Source organism: Oryx dammah, unplaced genomic scaffold, assembly GCF_014754425.2.
Source record: "Oryx dammah isolate SB20612 unplaced genomic scaffold, SCBI_Odam_1.1 HiC_scaffold_26, whole genome shotgun sequence".
Taxonomy (NCBI): domain Eukaryota; kingdom Metazoa; phylum Chordata; class Mammalia; order Artiodactyla; family Bovidae; genus Oryx; species Oryx dammah.
In genome coordinates this window covers 389140-405703 of record NW_024070210.1, presented here as the reverse complement: position 1 = coordinate 405703, position 16564 = coordinate 389140, and the positions used below count along the sequence as shown (strand labels likewise).

The window sequence follows — 16564 nt, the reverse complement described above, 5'->3', positions numbered from 1 at the left end:
TGGGGATTGAAATTCATATTACTTTTTCAGGTTGTATAAATGGATTTTTCAGTGTGAAAGAATTTCAGTTCATAGGCCAGGTCTATAGAGCCATATGAGAACGTCATCTCATTAGTCTCTGCAGACATGTACATATATTTCTTAGAGGCTGAGATGGCCTCAGTTCAGTTCAGTTCAGTCACTCAGTCATGGTTGACTCTTTGCGACCCCATGAATCGCAGCACGCCAGGCCTCCCTGTCCATCACCAACTCCCGGAGTTCACTCAGACTCACGTCCATTGAGTCGGTGATGCCATCCAGCCGTCCCATCCTCGGTCGTACCCTGCTCCTCCTGCCCCCAATCCTTCCCAGCATCAGAGTCTTTTCCAATGAGTCAGCTCTTCGCATGAGGTGGCCAAAGTACTGGAGTTTGAGCTTTAGCATCATTCCTTCCAAGGAAATCCCAGGTTGATCTTCAGAATGGACTGGTTGGATCTCCTTGCAGTCCAAGGGACTCTCAAGAGTCTTCTCCAACACCATAGTTCCAAAGCATCAATTCTTTGGTGCTCAGCCTTCTTCACAGTCCAACTCTCACATCCACACATGACCACTGGAAAAACCACAGCCTGGACTAGACGCTGGCCAATATTTGAGCAGTTACAGGCATGTTACATCTGTTCCTGTGCACAGAACAAACTAAGGGTGCCACGTCATTGTTTTGTATTGAATGTTCATGCTTCAGAATTACTATTTTAATGGGTAATTATTGATCAGAGTTTCATGAAGGTCTAAAAACATACTATAAGTAAACATTCGTCAGGATTCCTAAGTGTGAGCAAAGTATGTAATCAGGAGGCTCAATAATTTGCTTAGGCCTGGTAGTTTTACATTTAAATGTTTTTGTTTCCTTCAATCTGAATCTTGGATTATTTTTCATTTTAATGATAAAGCTTAACTTTGACAACTCTAAATACTTGGTATATGTTGAACACCTACTATTTTCCAGGCATCTGTCATAATCTACTAGCAAATATTCTGACTTATCCTTCACTTTAATCATGTGAGGCAAATAGCATTATTCCTTTTTTCCAGCTGAAACCTCAGGCTCTAGGAAACTAGGCACTTGAGTCTTTTAGTCAGTAACTTACAGAGCCGTGATTTGAGCCCTGGTCTAACTCCAGAGCCACACTTTCTATCCTGCCTTTTATTTTCTTAGTTGTGCAACAGAAGCACCTTTGGAACTGTTAATAGACACAGCTTTCTGGGGACCATCCCTGTATTCAGTATATTCAGGGCTGTTGTGTAAGTTGCTAAGTCATGTCTAACTCTTTTACAACACCATGGGCTGTAGCCCGCCAGGGTCCTCTGTCCATGGGATTTCCCAGGCAAGAATCCTGGAGTGGGCTGCCATTTCCTCCTCCAGGGGACCCTCCCGACCCAGGGAGGGAACCTGGGTCTCCTGCCTTGGTAGGGGAGCCACCAGGGACACCCTAGCATATAGTAGGTACTTAATAAATAACATTGTTGAATGATTGAATTTCCAAATCAGTAGCTCTCCTTTATTAAAAAACTACAAAACCCAGTATCATAGTGGTAGGATAGACGTATCTGCTCCGGGGCTCCGTATCCTGTCTTTACGGTTACACAAGTTTACCATTCTTGTGTTGTTCAGTCGCTCGGTCCTGTCTGACCCTTTGCCATCCCATGGACTGCAGCATGCCAGGCTCCCCTCCCTTCATCTCCTGGAGTTTGCTTAAACTCATCTCCATTGAATAGGTGATGCCATCCAACCATCTCATCCTCTGTCGTCCCCTTCTCCTCCCACTTTCAACCTTTCCTAGCATCTCGGTCTTTACCAGTGAGTCAGCTCTTCAAATCAGGTGCTCAGAGTATTAGAGCTTCAGCCTCAGCATCAGTCCCTCCAATAAATATTCAGGACTGATTTCCTTTAGGATTGACCGGTTTGATCTCCTTGCAGTCCAAGGGACTCGCAAGAGTCTTCTCCAACACCACAGTTCAAAAGCATCAATTCTTCGGTGCTCAGCTTTCTTCACAGTCCAACTCTCACATCCATACATGACCACTGGAAAAACCATAGCCGTGACTAGACGCACCTTTGTGGGCAAAGTAATGCTATTGAATTTGCTGTGTAGGTTGCTCTTCGCCTCCCTTCCAGGGAGCGAGCGTCTGTAGTTTCATGGCTGCCGTCACCGTCTGCAGTGACTTTGCAGCCGAAAAATAGCTTGTCACCATTTCCACTGTTTCCCCGTCTCTGCCACGAAGTGATGGGACCGGATGCCATGATCTTAGTTGTTTGAATGTTGAGTATTAAACCAACTTTTTCCACTCCCCTCTTTCACTTTCAACAAGAGGCTCTTTAGTTCCTCTTTGCTTTCTGTTTATCTTTGGTAATTTTCCTTAATAATGGTCTTATCAGTGATGTATATTCTAGCAGTGTAGTTAGTAATGATATTACCTGGTAGCAGCAGTTCTCTGTTGCCTTCTCTATTTTCCCCTGGCTCTTGGTGGTCCCCAGTGGAGGGGTCCTGGGTAAAATCTATTGTAATATATGAAGTGAAGTACAAGTCGCTCAGTCCTGTCCAACTCTGCAACCCCATACCATACAGCCCATGGGATTCTCCAGGCCAGAATTCTGGAGTGGGCAGCCGTTCCCTTCTCCAGGGATCGCAATAGACAACATAACTTTAATATTATATGTAATTCTTTGCAGTCTTTCAGTGTCTGATTTTTTCCCCATACTTTAGCTCACATTTATTTCAAGCTCACAATTATTTAGCTTTTCTTAATTTTTTTTAAGAAGTACACATAGTCATTGACCTAGTGCTTAATGAAAGTGAATTCACTCAGTCGTGTCTAACTCTTTGCAACCCCATGGACCATAGCCTACCAGACTTCTCCATCCATGGGATTTTCCAGGCAAGAATACTGGAGTGGGTTGCCGTTTCCTTCTCCAGGGGATCTTCCCAATCCAGGAATTGAACCTGGATCTCCTGTATTGCAGGCAGATGTTTTATCCTCTGAGCCACCAGGGAAGCTAAGAATTTACTCTATCTGGTTACAAGAATGCTCACCATAAAATACAAGTTTATCATGATAAATTTAAAACAATATAAATGTTACAGATAAGCTTATTAGGTCATTAAATGTGTTCTATCCATAAAATTTGGTATATAGTCCTAAAAAAATGATGTTGACTAGTTTTTATTAACATATAAGTGTGACTATGGCATCTGGTCCCATCACTTCATGGGAAATAGAGGGGGAAGCAGTGGAAACAGTGTCAGACTTTATTTTTTTGGGCTCCAAAATCACTGCAAATGGTGACTGCAGCCATGAAATTAAGACGCTTACTCCTTGGAAGAAAAGTTATGACCAACCTAGATGGCATATTCAAAAGCAGAGACATTACCCTGCTGACTAAGGTCCGTCTAGTCAAGGCTATGGCTTTTCCTGTGGTCATGTATGGATGTGAGAGTTGGACTGTGAAGAAGGATGAGCGCTGAAGAATTGATGCTTTTGAACTGTGGTGTTGGAGAAGACTCTTGAGAGTCCCTTGGACTGCAAGGAGATCCAACCAGTCCATTCTGAAGGAGATCAACCCTGGGATTTCCTTGGAAGGAATGATGCTAAAGCTGAAGCTCCAGTACTTTGGCCACCTCATGCGAAGAGGTGACTCATTGGAAAAGACTCTGATGCTGGGAGGGATTGGAGGCAGGAGGAGAAGGGGACGACAGAGAATGAGATGGCTGGATGGTATCATGGACTCGATGTTCATGAATCTGAGTGAACTCCGGGAGTTGGTGATGGACAGGGAGGCCTGGCGTGCTGCGATTCATGGGGTCACAAAGAGTCAGACACGACTGAGCGACTGAACTGAACTGAACTGACTATGATTGTTTTTGGCCGTACTGTGTAGCTGTGGGATCTTAGTTCCCCAACCAGGGATTGAACCTGGGCCCTCGGCAGTGAAAGCGTGGAGTCCTGGCTACTGGGCTGCCAGGGAATTCCCAATATATCTATGATTTTTTTTGTTTTCATGAAAAAAAAAAGCAGGTTACAAGGGAGCAAGTACAATAGAATCTCACTTTTGTGATTAAAATTAGATACTTGTATATGTATAGAAAAAATGTCTGAAGAACTCTATACAAAATTGCAGAGCAAGATTAGCAGTCTTAGTTTAAGTGTCCAGGTCCACTAGTAATTTTTTATATCTTCACTTTTTTTTTGTACCACTAACTGTAGCTATTAATTCTGGCTCCTGGAAGCCTCTGTCTTGTCTTGGGTATAAATAAATCACCTTTCCCCTAAAAAAAAAAAAAGCAAGACTGGAGGTTTTTTTTGAAGGAACTTTTCTAGGAGAGTAATCAAAAAGTCAAAGCAAAAGCATGGAACCCAAAGTATTTACAGAACACACATTACTTTTTCCTTAGTAGTAAAAAATCTGTCCACCAATTAGCTTAGCTGATGCAGATGGTACTATGAAGTACTGTGGCAATCCTTCACCCAGATCTTTCAAATCAAACCTATGAAGCTGGAAGTTTTGATTCAGTACTATGATACCATTTAGGAATGTTATAGAAGAAATTGAGATGGCACAGAAAAATATGTATAAAATAGTAAACAAACCCGATTATAAAATAGTATATATGATAGTATCATAATTTTAAGGTAGATTGTGTAATGAACAGAAAAAACAGATAATCTTGAAAGGGTAGCAGTGCTTATCTTTAAGTGGTGGAATTGCAGCTCATTTTACATTTCTTCCTGCTTCTCTACTTTTCTGAACTTTTATGGAACACTTACAAGGCTCCATGTTACCACAGCTGTGTCCTCAGACTCGTTGTCGATGGAGCCACCCTGCCCCGGATTGTGTACTGTTTACACTCTGGTTGTGTGAACCCTCCGAGACAGGACCGTGGATAAAGAGAACCAAGGGACTTGAGCATGGGGTAGGGGCGTCCTGAACTAGTCCCCCACGGATGCTGAGGGATGACTGTGTGGTTTCCAGCACAGACACACCCCATTTTATTGTGCTTAGCTTCGTTGCACTTCAGGATTGTGGTTTTTACACATTGAGTGTTTGTGGCAGCCCTGTGTCGAGCAAATCTGTGAGTGCCATTTTCCCAACAGCATTTGCTCACTTCGTGTCTCTGTGTTGCTTTTTGGTACCTCTTGCAACGTTACAACTTGCTAAAGGCTCAGGTAACGGATAGTGTTTTTTAGCAATGAAGTGCTCTAAAATTAAGGTGTGTACATTGATTTTTTAGACATAACACAACTGTCCACTTAATAGACTACTGTGTTATGTGAACACAGCTTTTATATGTCCTAGGAAACCAAAAAAATGCACGTGACTCGCTTTATTGCTGTAATCGCTTTATTGCTGTGGTGTGGAAGTGAACCGACATATCAGCAGATACGCCTGTCTGTCAGTTCTATACTCTTCTGGATGTTGTATAAAGGCTGGGCCGCATAGTTGCCCAACCAGGTATCAAATCCATATATAAAGGCTCTTTTTAATCCAATTTTTTCTACTTATCTAAATTTGCATAGTTTCTCCTCTAAATAGTCAGCTTGTTCTTGAGCAGGAGGGATTATTAAATAAACTAAGAACATGTAACATGTATGATCACTTCTTGTTTAATCGCAAAAGTACCCTCTCTTGTCTTTTGGTTTATATAGTACTGAGGCCAGCTAGGGTCCAACAGTGATCAGCAAATTTGTAGACTGTGACTGACTCCTCTTTCCAATATTTCTACTAGACGCTTAGTGTCCTCAGAGTCAGTTAGCAAATCAAGATTGTGTTGTTAGGCCTCCAAAGCACTGCTCTTTAAAGGTGTTGGCTGATTGCTGCTGTTCAGTTGCCTGATGTACAGATGTGGGTGCTGAGCACTGCAGCTGGGGATCCGTGCAAGGAAATGGGCGCCCAGTGGGGTGTGGAAAACCTCGGCTTTCTGTAACTTTGAATGGGCTGCTCTATTAGGGTGGATTTTAAGCTTCTTGGGCCCTTAAATTTAGAAATCTATTTAATAATAAATACATAATAAATAATGAAAAAAATGATGAAATACAGTCACTGAAACAAACTTTGAGGATTATAAAAATAACCCAGATATACTAGTTGGGATTGACAAGGCAGTGGTGTATTAACAAATAATGTCCAAATTGCAGTTGCTTAAAGCAGTAAAGCTTTGTTTATGTAGATGTTCACTTTGCAGTCTGATGCAGGTTGGATTACTCTCTTTGCAGCTCTCCTCCTAGCTATGTCTTCTTACATTATTTGATGCCACCATCTTCATAGGTAGCCTCGGAATTCGTGGCAGAAGAGAAGAGAGATTGTAGTTTATTTGCACAGGAGGTTTTATTGGCACACTTAAAGTGGCACATTCAATTTCACTTACATTCTCACAGCTGGAACCCAGTTTCATGGCCCATATCCATAAGGAAGGCTGATCTTCCGCTATGCCTAGGAAAAATACAATGAAATAGGGTCATGAAGCATCGTATCTGCCACACCAAAGTTTTAGAAGAATAAAGTGGGCCACTAACTGTATCTTATAGATCAGTTCAGTTCAGTCTCTCAGTCGTGTCCGACCCTCTGCGACCCCATGGACTGCAGCACGCCAGGCCTCCCTGTCCATCACCAGCTCCCAGAGTTCACCCAAACTCATGTCCATTGAGTCGGTGATGCCATCCAACCATCTCATCCTCTGTCATCCCCTTCCCTTCCCACCTTCAGTCTTTCCCAGCATCAGTGTCTTTTCCAGTGAGTCAGTTCTTCGCATCAGCTGGCCAAAGTATTGGGGTTTCAGCTTCAACATCAGTCCCTCCAATAAATATTCAGGACTGATATCCTTTAGGATTGACTGGTTGGATCTCCTTGCAGTCCAGGGGACCCTCAAGAGTCTTCTCCAACACCACAGTTCAAAAGCATCAATTCTTTGGCACTCAGCCTTCTTTATGGTCCAACTCTCACATCCATACATGACCACTGGAAAAACCATAGCTTTAACTAGACAGACCTTTGTCAGCAAAGTAATGTCTCTGCTTTTGAATATGTTGTCTAGGTTGGTCATAACTTTTGTTCCAAGGAACAAGCGTTTTTTTATTTCATGGCTGCAGTCACCATCTGCAGTGATTTTGGAGCCCCCCCAAATAAAGTCTTTCACCATTTCCACTGTTTCCCCATCTATTTTCCATGAAGTGATGAGATCAGATGCCATGATCTTAGTTTTCTTAATGTTGAGTTTTAAGCCAACTTTTTCACTCTCCTCTTTCACTTTCATCAAGAGGCTCTTTATTTCTTCGCTTTCTGCTAGCGAAGGGTGGTGTCATCTGCGTATCTGAGGTTATTGATATTTCTCCCAGCAATCTTGATTCCAGCTTGTGCTTCATCCAGCCCAGCATTTCACATGATGTACTCAGCATGTAAGTTAAATAAGCAGGGTGACAATATACAGCCTTGATGTACTCTTTTCTCGATTTGGAACCAGTCTGTTGTTCCACGTCCAGTTCTAACTGTTGCTTCTTGACCTGCATACAGATTTCTCAGGAGGCAGGTCAGGTGGTCTGGTGTTCCCATCTCTTTCAGAATTTTCCACACTTTGTTTTGATCCACACAGTCAAAGGCTTTGGTGTAGTCAATAAAGCAGAAGTAGATGGGTTTTTGGAACTCTTTTGCCTTCTCAATGATCCAGCAGATGTTGGCAATTTGATCTCTGGTTCCTCTGCCTTTTCTACATCCAGCTTGAACGTCTGGGAGTTCATGGATGACTTTCAGTTCTCCCCTCTTTATCTGTTTCCCTTCTCTGTAGTTTTCATCTTGTTCTCTGCCGTTCTGTCACATTAAGCTGCCCAAGGTTGTGGTGCAATGAGCGATAATTAACCTGTTTGCCTGTTGCCTTCATTTCTTATGGGAGAAGAGAATCCCAACAAGTTTTCACTGTATCTGAAGAGATTCATTTATTTATTCATTCATCAAATTTTAATTGAGCTCCTGTTATATGCCAGGCAGTATTCTAGGTATTGAGAATGTAGTGGTCAACAAGACAGAATTCCTGTCTTGTATTCTGGTCAGATTTATTGATCACCAAAATCTGTTATGGATGGTACAATATTTCAATTAGTAACCATAAATTGTTAATATACCAACTATAAGGACTACAAAATTAGAATAAGCATCATAGGATTAATGCAGTGTAAATAGATTCATGGTGGTTGGTTTTATAAACCATAATATCACTAGGAATAATATGGATCTTTTTTTTTTTTCTTTTAGCTTTAAAGAAACCCCCTGTTTCCTTTTCTCAATATGAAAGTCATCAAGTAATCTCCCATCTTCCAACTGGACAACCTCTCTCCCCAAATATGGTTCCAGGTATGAAGTCTTATTCTTAAAAGTCCATTTGAAAATCAGTGTACTAGTTATGTATTGTTACATAGGGAATAAAACCTGTCATTCAGGAGCACAGTGAAGAATCATTCATTCTTCTAGTTACCATGATGCATTGTCAAATGACTGATGAAAGCTCTGGGAGAAACCATCACAAAGTTAACTTTGTCTAATGGACTGTTAAGAGCAGAAGAGTGATCTGTCCTGCCACCTGGACTACCTTCCCTTTCAGCACTGCTGGTGTGCATGGACTTACCTTCCTCAGAATGTGTTCAAGTGTATCTCCCAGAGGCCTCCTCAAAGTTAAGAGATCCATCTGTATTCAGCTCCGTACTCTATACTTTTCTGTTTGTTTTCTACTGAATACCTACTCAGTTTGACAGGAATGTTCCCCTAAAATGAGAATTGATATGAATGAAATTCATTGTAATAAAGATCTAAATCCATTCTTTGATGAGTTAAAAAGAGAAGTGAAGGAAAGAAAAGGTATATCCAGGAGATCCTAATAAGAGTCCGGAGTCGTGTCCCTGTGTAGATGGAAATGGCTTTGAGAATAGAAATTCTAAAAGCCTTATGGATTTTGGCAATTTCTGACAGCAATTTAGAATTTGGAGGGAAGATACAGATATCACTGGCTTTACATTAGTCCATGAGGTCTCAGAGAGTGAGTGACTGAAAAACAATATATACTGTTAGTGAATAAGTTTATAATCAGTAATAAATACATCTACCTGGGAATGGTCAGTAAACATCACACAACTAAAATCACATTGGTTATAAGCTTTGATTAAAGAAATAAAATAAAGCTTAAAAAAAAAACCCTACCTGCTAACCCAGTATCAGATAACAGTATGTCTTACTTTCCCAAGTAGGTCGCATATTTTTCTGCAAAATATGACCTTAATTTGATTATTTTTGCCTTAGATTCTCATATAAACCACAATGGAAACTCTAGAACTTCAAAGCAGAACCCTTCCAACCCTCTTCAGCGTTTAATTCCAGGCCCTAACTTGGGGAGTGAGCCCAGGATTCAAGCAGGAGTTCTAGAACAGGCTGCCAAGGATGGAGCTGGCGATTTCCATAAACTGAAGCAAAGTAAGAAGCAGTCGATAAGTATTACGCTGAAAAGATTTCTTTAAATATATTGTAAGCCTTGTAAGGCTCAGTTTGTATCTTCATTATTATAATCTCTAACAAATGAATGTATAGTAAAGTTTTACACAGATAAAGAGAAAGCATGATGGTGGTAAAATTTTAAAGAAAAGTAGGTCTTACATATTCTAAAGAACACATTCAAAGGCTTCTTTTGTTCTCCAGTATTAAAAAAAAAAATTCAGGTGAGTTGATTTTTTAAAATGCTATCAGTTCTTATGAAGGTAAAAATTTTTGAGCAATGAGGAAAGATAAGATTCTGTTAAGCTAGTGAATGGAACTTCGATTAGAAGAGAGGGGAGCTCGAGTCTTGGAAACTGGGTTCTGGGAGCAATGGAGGCTGTGTGGTGGAAGGCGCAACGCTGTTTGCTTTTCCATTCCTTCCAGCTGCGATTTGCTTCATTTAGGTTTTAGGAGAGAATTGAAAAAAAATGGAGCAGAGTCATAGTACTGGGTAATAAGGTTTGACTGCTTAACTGTTTCAGAGATATTGATTATGATAAGTGGAAAATACCTGTTTATTTGCATAATTCTCTAATTGGTAGATTTTCAAGTTGTAGAAGAAAAATTTTTGGTAGTTGATAGAATTAGGAACAGGCCAGCTCTCTTAAACTGTCCTTTTCACTGCCTCTGCTATTTAAACCTTCCTCTCTTCAGCTTCTGAATAGACAGGATGTCTGACAGCTCCAGTTTGCATTTGTTTACTTTTAAGGATGGCTTCGGGCAACAGCTCTTCAGACAGTTTAGGCATTTACTTGTGTAGAGGTTGTTTGTATGGTGAGAACTGCACAGCGTTACATTTTAAAATTGGTCTTATGACAGTTATTCATATTTCTGCATCTATACGAACATACAGTTTATTTACATTTAATTGACTTTCCTTCCTTGATGTTTTAAAGCCTATCCATGTATCTAGACTGAAATATTATGTAAAAAATGTTTTTGTTTACAAGGATATGGCTAACATTTTAAATACAGTGAAAAAATATTTCCTCCAAATCTTGTTGGGAGGATTGGCTTCAAAACTTTTTAGCTCAACAAAGAGAGGTTTATGGTAAGGCCAGAATCTTCCTAAGATAAAATATCTTAATTTGATCACTTAAGATTTTCTTCTACTTATAGTTTATTCTGTAAAAATTGTTATCACTCTCTTGGTTCCCAGCCAGTCTTTGGGTAGCTGTGACTGGAAAATCACTACTCTCTGCAAGTTTTTTCCTGGCCATGTCCTGTGGTGTGCAGGTTCCTAGCTCACCGGCCAGGGACCAAACCCACGCCCGTGCCCTTGCCCCTGCATGGTGGGCGCACGGGGCCCTAACCTCTGGACTGCCAGGGAATCCCCTACAGTTTCTTTTTAAAAGAGTTTTAAAATCTTACTCTGAACTCTTTCCAGTATATACAGAGAGAGTTGGAATCAGTGTGAGCACTGCTTTGTGGTTTACTTTGACATTGTTTCTTACATGCGTTTTAACTTATCAAATGGTTATGTAGTTGTCATTAAAATATACACACACACACGTGAAGATACACACACACGTGAAGATACACACACGTGAAGATATACACACACGTGAAGATACACGTGAAGATATACACACACGTGAAGATACACACACACGTGAAGATACACACACACGTGAAGATACACACACGTGAAGATACACACACGTGAAGATACACACACGTGAAGATACACACACGTGAAGATATACACACACGTGAAGATACACGTGAAGATATACACACACACGTGAAGATACACACACGTGAAGATATACACACACGTGAAGATACACGTGAAGATATACACACACACGTGAAGATACACACGTGAAGATACACACACACGTGAAGATACACACACACACGTGAAGATACACACACAATCTAGTCCATTGTGTTTAGGCGATAATAATAGTTCTCCTCGCTCTGCTCTTTAATTGATTAAATTATTTCATAGTGCCTTAGGTTAGCAGTCATGACTATGATTATCTTTTATTTCAAATTATTTCCTGCTTCTACTTTGAGTGTTCTTTTATAAGTATAATCTCCTGACTGAATTTGCAGAGTACCTGACTCACTCTATAGCTCCTGTTACAAACTGTCAGATTGTCCTCTAGAACAGTTTCAGTGTCACTAGAGATTTAAATTTGTGGTAAAATACATATAAAATTCACCAGCGTGCACAGTTCAGTGGTGTCCAGTACATTCGTAAAGGGGTGCAGTCGTCCCGACTGCTTTCTAGTTCCAGAAAGTGGGCACCGGCTCAGAAGAGCACCCTGCGCCCACCGCGCGGTCGCCCCCCGTTCGCTGACACCCACAGTCCTCGGCCACGGCTGACCGTATTTCCGACTGTGGATTCACCCGTCCTGGCTGTTCCGTGTAACTGGAATCGTGCAGGATGCAGCCTTGTCTGTCTGGCTGCTGCTTCTTGGCACGAGGTTCTCAAGGTTCAGCCCCGTGGCGTGTGCTCCTCTTAGGCGGGACGCCTTCAGTGCTCTGGATGCGGTCAGCTTACCCTCCACCCGGAGACGGGCATTTGCGTTGTTCCCGCGCTCTGGCTCTCGTGGCCGGTGTGGCTCTGAACGTTTGTGGACAAGTTTTTGTTGAACACTCGTTTCCCATTTCTTAAAGTGCTGTTATGGACGTAGGTGTAGAATCGCTGGGCTCTCAGTAATTCCGAGTTCAGCTTTATAAGGAAAGCCATTTTCCGCGGCAGCTGCGCCAGCCATGCGCCAGGGGCCCCGTCTCTCGCCTCCTTGCCGATCTTCCCACCGTCGTTTTCGCCTTGCCCCCCTAGCATCTGTGGTGTCTCACTGTGACGCTCACTTGCGTTTCCCTAATGGCCGATGACAGTGCTCATCTTTTCCTATATTTGTTGGCCATTTATAGATCCTCTTTGGAGAAATGTCTATTCAAGTCCTTTGCCTATTTTAAAATTGGGTTGTTTTCTTTGCTGTTGAGGTTTAAGCATTATTTATATATTCTGGATACTAGATCCTTATCAGATATATGATTTGCAAATGTTTTTGGCCATTCTAGTGTTTGTCTTTTCACACTCTGATAGTCCTACAATGCACAAAGTTTTAATTTTGATGAAGTCCAATCCATCTATTTTTCTTTTGTGGTTCATGCTTTTGGTGTCATGTCTAAGAAATCTTTGCCAAATCAAAGGTCATGTTTTCCTCTAAGGACTTTATAGTTTTTGGTCTTTTTTTTTTTTTAACTTGAGGTATAATTGACCTACAATATTCTGTTAGTTTCAGGTGTACAACATAATGATTCAACATTTGTAAACATTGCAACATGGTCGCCACAGTAATAGTTTCAGCTTTCATATGAAGGTTTTGGGATGTATTTTAAGTTGATATTTCTATATGGTGTGAGGTTAGGGTCCAGTGATCCCCTGTGTACTGCTATTCACTTGTCCCAGCACTGTTTGCTGAAGAGACCTTCTTTCTCCATTGAGCAGGCTTGGCATTCTTGTCAAAAATCAGTTGACGACATGTGTATGGGTTTGTTCTGGGCTTTGAGTTCTGTCCCACTGGCAGCAGATGCCAGCCGCACACTGTTCTGATTGCTGTCACTTTGTAGTGAGCTTTGAAATGGGGAAGTGTGAGTTTTCCAACTTTGTCCTTCATTGTAAGATTATTCTGACTTTTGGAATCTCTGACAATTCCATCTGAATTTTAGGATCTGCTTGTTTATTTCTACTAAAGAGACAGTTGGGATTTTAATAGAAATTGTATCAAATCTGTAGATTGCTTTGGGGAGGATTGTCATCTGAACAATATTAGGTCTATTAATCCATGAAGATAGGATGTCTTTCCATTATTATAGGGTATCTTAATTTTTTTCAGCAATTTTTGTAGTTTTCAGTGACAAATCTTGTGCCTCCTTGGTTAAATTTATTCCTAAACATTGTATTCTTTTTTATGTTACTGTAGATCAAGTTGTTCTCTTAATTTTCTTTTCAGATTGTTTATTGCTAATGCACAGAAATATGACTGATTTTCTTTTTCCCTTGGCTTTTGGTTTTAAAATTTGTAATGCAAATTTCTAAGAATATGCTAATATTTGGGTTCATTTCAAAGATTAGAATGTATTTTATTTTTCTCTTTTAGAATCATAGGTATGAATCATTGTTTTTAAATATACTATAAAATATACCTATGTCATATATATTAGCATATATAAACATACTTAAGTCAATATTTTGAATATGATTCAAAAATTTTATGAGTATTTTACATCAAATACATTTTTTCTTTTTGCTTTTGTCCTGCCTTCACCCATTTCTCCCACGTCCCCACCCCAGCCTCTGCCAGCTTTTATTTTTGTTTGTTTTACTCTTTTTTTTTCGATTCTACATAGAAGAAAGATTTTATGGTACTTGCTGTTTCACTTGGCATGATGCCATCAAGGTCCAGTCGTGTTGTTGCAGATGACAAGACTTCATTCTTTTTTATGGCTAAATAATATTTCACCACACATGTATACCACACCCTCTTTATCCGTTCCTTCACCCATGGACCCTTAGGCGGTTCCCACACCTTGGATATTGTAGATACTGCTGATGTGGCGTGGAGGTGCATGCATCTTCCCAGTTAGCATGTCCATTCTCTGCAGAGGAAGACCCGGAATGGAATTGCTGGATCATAGGGTTTTTTTTTTTTTGCTTTTTTGAGGAACCTCCGTAATGTTTTCTATATAAAACCATAGAGGCTGCGCTAGTTTACTTTCCAGGAGGGCATAAGGGTTCCCTTTCCTCCACGTTTCTCCAGTTATGACTGATTCTTGTTTGTCGATCTTGTATCCTACAACTTAGCAGAATTTAACACAGTAGGTTTCTATTTGTGTATATTCAAGCATATCCATCTTGACTTATGAGACTCTTCATTTCTTTTATAGAAAACCATCTATCTTATTTGGCCATATATATACTACTAAATTTTCACTTTTTTTATTTTAACCACCAGTGGATTATTTGATCTCTTTGGAATATGCTGTGCTGTGCTAAGTCGCTTCAGTCCTATCTTGACTCTTTGTGACCCCACCCCGCCCAGGCTCTTCTGTCCAGGCAAGAATACTGGAGTGGGTTGCCATGCCCTCCTCCAGGGGATCTTCCCCACCCAGAGATCAAACCCACATCTCTAATGTCTCCCGCTTTGGCAGGGAGGTTCTTTACCACTGGCGCCACCTGGGAAGCCTGAGCTTGTGTCTAGCACTCGGAAATAAATGGTCTGAGAAGATGCAGGTACTGACAAAGCAAAAGCCTTTATTGGAAAGGGGAGCTCAAGCAGAGAGCAGCAGGGTAAGGGAACCCAGGAGAAGCACTCTGCCACGCGGCTCACAGTCTCAGGTTTTAGGTGGTACTGTTAGCTTTCTAGTTATTTCTGGCCAATGATCTTGCCCATGCCCATATCTGGTCTGATCCAGGGCCTTTCCTCATGGCGCGTGCATCTCTCAGTCAAGCTGGTTTCTAGCAGGAGGGTTTCTGGAAGGTTGGCAGGACATATTACGCACAGGTGTCACCTCCCTTCTCTTGGCTGCTCCCCGAATCTGCCGGTTAGTCTTTGGTTACTGGGCCTTCTGGTGGTGGGACTGTCCGTGCCAGCTGTTATTACCATGCCTGGCCACGGTGGGTGCTTTTGGTGAACGGTTTCCTAACAGACCATTCAGTTCAGTTCAGTCGCTCAGTCGTGTCCCACTCTTTGCGACCCCATGAATTGCAGCACGCCAGGCCTCCCTGTCCATCACCAACTCCCGGAGTTCACTCAAACTCATGTCTGTCGAGTCAGTGATGCCATCCAGCCATCTCATCCTCTGTCGTCCCCTTCTCCTCCTGCCCCCAATCCCTCCCAGCATCAGACTCTTCCAGTGAGTCAACTCTTCACATGAGGTGGCCAAAGTATTGGAGTTTCAGCTTTAGTATTGGTCCTTCCAATGAACACCCAGGACTGATCTCCTTTATATTGGCCTGGTTGGATCTCCTTGCAGTCCAAGGGGCTCTCAACAGACCATTAGAGGTGATATAATCCCAGTTAGTCTAGACTAGCAGCGTCCACATCAGCTGTGACTGTTAAAAAGACCTCAGACTCGACCCTGGACCCACTTACCTTTCCATTAAGGTGTGAGACTCCACTGTCCTGTGGATTCCTCATTTTGTAGACAAGTAAAACTAGATCCAGAGTTTCATTTACTTGAGGCAAATAGCAGAACAACCGGGACTGTTATTTAGGTCCCTTATCCTTAGGCTCGCTGGTTCTCACTGTATTATTCTCGCTCCCTCCTCAGGACTTTGAAGTTTTGGGAAAATTCTGTAATAGTTCCTTTTCTTGTTCTCTTTCTGGCAGAATCCTAATTATACCTGACAACTGTGCTCTGCTGGCATCTGTTTGATAAGCCCTTCTTCATATCCCTACTCTCTTGATCAAGTCAGGCACTCCCTTCTCACACTGGTTGACCCTTGAACAACTTGAAGACTGCAGAAGGAAGAAAACAATAAAGACAAGAGCAGTCATGAACGCAATGGAAAATAAAGAATAATTAGGAGAGAAAAAAATTTTAACATACCCCTAGTGCATTTTCTTCTATTTAGAAGATAAACAATATTCTAACACTTTGACAATAAATTTGAAAACTTAGATCAAATTAGTAGTTTTCCTGGAAAATTGATTACAGATATTAACTTAAGATTTAAGAGCCTGAACAAAAACCAATAACATTAAATAAGTTGAATAGGTAATCAAAAGTCTCACCACATCCCAAAAGAGATGATGCTTTAAGTAACAGAGTTTAACTAGATTACTAAATTCAGGACCACTATGTGAAATTGATAATGAAATCACAAAACGAAGAGACTAGTGAAAATAAGACCCCTGGCGCGGATCAAGACAGGAAGAGATGGCACAAATTAACAATATGAGGAATGAAAAAGAACGTATTAACATAGATCCTGCGGATAATAATATTAGAGGATATTTAGTGATTATAAATTAATATTTGAAACACTGCTTGAAA

The 16564-nt window shown here is 41.1% G+C and overlaps 1 protein-coding gene across 3 annotated transcripts in view; it reads left to right on the top strand.

Annotated features, from left to right (window-relative positions):
* The window catches only part of GOLM2 (golgi membrane protein 2), an 86367-nt gene that overhangs the window by 55788 nt on the left and 14015 nt on the right, over nt 1-16564 (top strand). For all 3 annotated transcript variants that reach the window (XM_040227462.1, XM_040227458.1, XM_040227459.1), the window contains exons 7-8: nt 8279-8377; nt 9317-9487. In XM_040227462.1, coding sequence (XP_040083396.1) covers nt 8279-8377; nt 9317-9487 — 270 coding nt within the window. The remainder of the gene's footprint in view (nt 1-8278; nt 8378-9316; nt 9488-16564) is intronic.